The sequence below is a fragment of the Panthera leo genome, chromosome E2, assembly GCF_018350215.1.
Source record: "Panthera leo isolate Ple1 chromosome E2, P.leo_Ple1_pat1.1, whole genome shotgun sequence".
Lineage (NCBI taxonomy): Eukaryota > Metazoa > Chordata > Mammalia > Carnivora > Felidae > Panthera > Panthera leo.
The window spans coordinates 6,820,567-6,826,322 of record NC_056693.1 but is presented as its reverse complement, the minus strand read 5'-3'; the positions used below and the strand labels follow the sequence as shown (position 1 = coordinate 6,826,322).

At 38.3% G+C, this 5,756-nt stretch overlaps 1 protein-coding gene across 1 annotated transcript; it reads right to left on the bottom strand.

Moving 5' to 3' along the window:
• Positions 1-2,626: 2,626 nt before the first annotated feature.
• LOC122208866 (zinc finger protein 182-like) lies at positions 2,627-3,954 on the bottom strand. Its single transcript, XM_042920320.1, has 3 exons — positions 3,446-3,954; positions 3,052-3,274; positions 2,627-2,982 (listed from the first exon to the last, which is right to left on the bottom strand). Exons 1-3 carry the CDS (start codon positions 3,875-3,877, stop codon positions 2,627-2,629), a joined length of 1,011 nt encoding a protein of 336 aa, XP_042776254.1. The 5' UTR covers positions 3,878-3,954.
• Positions 3,955-5,756: the final 1,802 nt, after the last annotated feature.

Genomic DNA, 5,756 nt, shown 5'->3' with positions numbered 1-5,756 from the left:
CACAAGATTGTGTTACTCAATATTCTATGTCTATGCTGAGAAATAAACCCTAAAAATAATGTTCCTTCATGTAACTCCAAGAAATAATAAAGGTAAATACATAAAGTCCACATTACACAGTATAGTCCAGAACATAACTCCTATAAACCTTTGTCACTATTCAACTTCTCCTTATTCTGATTTTTTAAATGTATTCAAATGGTATCATATTTGCAGAGAAAATATCTAATATCTCTGGAATCCTTTCTAAAACCATTATGTTAATCCCTTATAAAATAATTTCGTTCTATATATAGCTTCCAAGTTTAGCTAATAACCCAAATCTAAAATGCCATCAAACATAGAAAAACCCTGACATTCCATCAAATCTAACATGCATCACACGTAAGATATGGTCAGATGTGAAGAAATAAATCCAGAAATGCAAAAGTAAAACACAATCTATTACTGATGCTTTTGCCACATTCACTGCTCTGTGGACAGCAAATTCTATTTTTAAGAGCTTATTATGCTCAATGATATCCAATCCTCTACAGAAAGCATTTTTAGTGACTATGATCACAGTATTTCTATAATATATCAGACATGATTCCTTATGGGTTTTATAACTTCACTGAACCTGGAAATTGTTTCCTCGTCTGAGAATAGGATTTCTCTGCTATGGGAGTTAGGGGGCAATTAAAAAGCTCTGAATTGTATCCTGTTTGAGGAAAGCATCAGCATCCTAGAAAGTCTGATTGGAAAGCAAGGGCTTTGGGTGAATGCACTAACCTCTGCCTCTGTACTTGCCAGCCTGCTGTTTCCTACAGGTCCAGCCCAGCCATCCCTGCTGCAGACTGGCTGCCCCCACAGCCCACATCCTGCCATCCTGTCCATTTCTCCTGCCTCATGGGGTTTTGTGCAATTTGGAGTTTTTCTATAAACTGACACTCTTATTTGTGTAGCCTTTAGTTAAGAAGAGATTTTTGTAGTAAGAAACTAAGGACCTCCCTTCAGCCCTGAACAGGTCTCCCCTCTGATTGCAACTCAAAGTTTTACATACCTTTCCAGTTTACTACTCACTAAATGTGTGACTATGACTTCACCCCCCTTCACTCTTCTACATTCTTAAAGTCTTATTTTACCTTTACATTTCAGAAGTGGTGAAAGATCCATCTGTTCAACAAGATATGAAATTATTTTTAAAAAGCTCTGAATTGTAGGGGCGCCTGGGTAGTTCGGTCGGTTAAGCATCTGACTTCAGCTCAGGTCATGATTTGCAGTTCGTGAGTTTGAGCCCCACATTGGGATCTGTGCTAATGGCTCAGAGCCTGGAGCCTGCTTCAGATTCTGTGTCTCCCTTTCTCTGCCCCTCCCCAACTTGTACACTCTCACTCTCTCTCTCTCTCTCTCTCTCTCTCAAGAAAATAATAATAAAAATAAAAAATAAAAAGCAATTTAAAAAGCTCTGAATTGTAAATAAAGTATTAAATGTTTTTAAATGTTTATTTAGTTTTGAGAGAGAGAGAGAGAGAGAGAGAGAGAGATTGTGAGCAGGGGAGGGGCAGAGAGAGAGGGAGACACAGAACTCAAAGCAGGCTCTGGGGTCCAGGCTCCACACTGTCAGCACAGAGCCTGACACAGGGGTCAAACTTACAAACTGTGAGATCATGACCTGAGCCGAAGCCGGAAACTTAACCGACTGAGCCACCCAGGAACCCCATGTAAATAAAGCATTTTAGATAATCAGTGTAATTAATGGCATTTCTTTCTTGCTATGCAATGAGTTTTGTGGCCAAAGGATTTACCTACTATATGAGTTTGCAGATAATTAGTGAGCTCTGACGTCTAGATGCAGCCTTTACTACATTTGCTACATTAATAGGGTTTTCCTCCTACACAAGTTTGTTGATGTACAAAGATATGCATTAATTGGAGGACTAGATCACATTCACAGTATTTCTCTCCTGCACAAGATGGTCAATGAGTCTGACTTTCCAGAGAATGGTAAGTCCTTTATCACAAACTTCCTGTAATTTTTATTTTTATGTACAATGTGATTTTTCCTTGGCTTTTCTGCACTCACTGCAACTCTAGGGTCCCTCTCCTGAACGAATACCCTAAAGTGTAACAAATGTGCTTTGAAAATGATTTGAAATTGATTTCCTACTTTCCCTGCATCTCACAGGTATTGCCTCCTAAATGCACAGCGTCTTCCAAATGACATTTTTTAAATGTTTGTTTACTTTTGAAGGGGGGGAGGGAGGCACAGAATCTGAAACAGACTCCAGGCTCTGAGCTGTCAGCACAGAGCCCAACGTGGGACTCGAACTCTGGAATTGCGAGATCATGACCTAGGCTGAAGTCGGACGCTTAACTGACTGAGCCACCCAGAGGCCCCCAAATGAAATTTTTGACAATCACTGCATTTATAATGTTTCTCTCTTTTGGTGAGATCCCTGTGGTATACTGAGAGGAGTCTTCGGATGAAAGGCTTACAACTTTCCTTGCATCTATAAGGTTTACTTCCTATTGAAGTTTCTGAAAGGTCTACTATAATCACAGCATTCATGGCATTTCTATTCTGAATGAGTTCTCTGAACAGAGAGGACTGACTCATCAAAACCTATTTCTCATGTTCCTATGGTCACTGCATAGACACTTTTCCTCTATGCTGAGTTTGCTGATGATTAAGAACAGCTGACTTCCGAAAGAAGGCTTTTTGGCATTCATTGCATCCATAGGGCCTCTCTCCTGTGTGAGTCCTCCGGTGACCTATGAGAGTTGACAAAGTAGCAAATGCTTTCTTACAATCAGAGCATTCATATGGTCTCTCTCCTGTATGAGTTCTCTGATGGACAGTGAGATACGATTTAGCCGTGAAGGCTTTATCACATACGTTACATTTGAAAGGCTTCTCACCGGTATGGGTTCTCTGATGTATAATGAGAGTTGACTTACAGGACAAAACCTTTCCACATTCACTGCAGCCATGAGATTTCACTCTTGCATGACAATTTTGCATATGGTTAGTGAGACCTGATTTCTGGATGAAAGCCTGTTGACATTCACGGCATTCATAGGGTCTCTCTCCTGTGTGAATTCGCTGGTGAATCATAAGATGTGCCTTAGTGGAGAAGGCTTTCTCACAATCCAAACATTCATATGGTTTCTCTCCTGTGTGAATTCTCTGGTGGACAATAAGATGTGCCTTTGATGTGAAGGCTTTATCACATACACTGCACTTGAAGGGCTTCTCACCTGTATGGGTTCTCTGATGTATAACGAGAGTTGACTTAGAGGACAAAACCTTCCCACATTCACCGCATCCATGAGATTTCCCTATTGCATGCTGAGTTTTCTTATGATTAGTTAAATCTGACCTCTGGATGAAGGCTTGTTGACACTGACTGCATTCATAGGGTCTCTCTCCTGCGTGAATGCGCTGATGAACCATGAGTTGAGCCTTTTTTGAGAACGCTTTCTCACAATCCAAGCATTCATATGGTTTCTCTCCGGTGTGAGTTCTCTGATGCACAGTGAGATGTGTCCGAACCATGAAGGCTTTATCACATACTTTGCATCTGAAAGGTCTCTCTCCCGAATGAGTTCTCTGATGTAAGGTGAGTTTTGACTTCCAAGGAAAAGCTTTCCCACATTTACCGCATCCATAGGATTTTCCTTCACTATGACGAGTTTTCTGATGATAGATGAGTGCTGACTTTGTAATGAATGCTTTCTGACATTGACTGCATCTGTATGGTCTCTCTCCTGTGTGAATTCGCTGATGGATTACGAGCTGAGCCTTTTTTGAGAACGCTTTTTCACAATCCAAGCATTTATATGGTCTCTCTCCTGTGTGAGTTCTCTGATGTACAGTCAGATGTGTCTGAACCATGAAGGCTTTATCACATACTCTGCATCTGAAAGGTCTCTCTCCCGAATGAGTTCTCTGATGTAATTCGAGTTTTGACTTCCAAGGAAAAGCTTTCCCACATTTACTGCATGCATAGGATTTCCCTTCTCTATGATGAGTTTTCTGATGGCAGCTGAGTGCTGACTTTGTAACGAAGGCTTTTTGACATTGACTGCACCCGAACGGTCTCTCCCTTGTGTGAGTCTGCTGATGAGTAGCTTTACTTATTAGCTTCACCTTACTGGGAAAGGCTTTCCTACAATCAGTGCATTCATGGGATTTCCTTCCTGCACAAGTTCTCTGAAGCACAGTCACGAGTGGTTCAAAAACGTTCACTGCACATTCATTGCATCCATATGGTTTCTTCCCTAAAGGAGTTAGGTGATAATTAGTGAGCTCTGACTTCTGGGTGAAAGCCAGTGTACCCACAATAGAATGAGCGAGATAATAAGGAAAGGTCCAGAAAAAATTTATTTCATTTACTATAAAAAAAATTAATGAGAAAATCAGTAAAGTTTGAGGAAGCTCTGTATATTGTGTAATAGTTCTGTATCAATGTCAGTATTCTGATTCGGATTATTTTTTTGATAATTTTTTGAATATTTTGGTTATATGAAAAAACTAACTTGTTCCTAAGAAACACACACTTACATATTTAGGGGTAAAGAGTTCAGAAAAACAGTATGTACATATGTATGGAATAATAGGTAGATATACTATGATAATGCAAATGTGGTAGAATATTACCAGTTAGGGAAACCTATAAAAACAATGTGTAAGAAATTTGTGTATAATTTTGGGATTTCTCATTGAGTTAAACTATTCAGAAATAAACATTTTTAAATGGAGAAAAATAAAAAATAAAAGACATCTATGTAAAGATATATAGGAATATTACTTACAACACCTGAATGTGGAAGAGATTATTTTATGTTCGCACAGTGGATCTTGCATAGAAGTCTGGTACTTTTGATCTACTGCTGGTTACACAGTACACTGATTGTAAAAATTAACTGAGCCGGACCCTTGTATCTATACACTTTTGTGTGTGTATGCTATACTTTAAAAAAAATTTTAGGGGCACCTGGGTAGTCGGTTAAGCGTCCGACTCTTGATTTCGGCTCAAGTCATGATCTCACAGTTCATCAGTTTGAGGCCTGTGTTGGGCTCTGCGCTGGCAGCTCAGAGCTTGCTTGGGATTCTCTGTCTCTCTCTCTCAAAAATAAATAAACATTAAAAATTTTTACATAAAAAAGCAAAAATTTGGGCAGGAGTCAGGAAATGCTCACATGTGGGAGGATCCTGGAAAGAATTAAGATATTATACTAATAGTTGCAAGATGCCATTCAAGGTAACAGTGGGAGACAGGTGACATGTCCTGATTTTCTCTTTAAGAATGTCATCCTGTGTGTATATATCCGTTATCACACTAATAAGGTCTTAAGTATTGCTACATAAGCACTATTTTTAGGATTGTGGACTATGCTTGTGAAAATTGGTAAAGATCTTCTATTGCATACAGGATTTTTCTTGGATTATACTTTAGATATTTCCCTCTATTCTCCAACTTAGATCATTCTTTCTATATGATGGCTTAATTAACTTCCATACCCATTTCTTCCTACCCAAGTAATTGTCAGAACGTGATATCTTTATAAATCCAGACTTATAAAGTTTGTTTGTTTCTGTGTCCATGAATTTGGAGGGTGAAAGGCTGGAAAAAACTGACTTCTATTACTTACTTTTTTTTTTTTTAATTTTTTACTTTTAAAAATTTTTTAAATTAAATTTTTTTAAATTTATTTTTAAATTTTTTAAATTTAATTTTTTAAATTTAAATTTTTTTAAATTTTTTTAAATT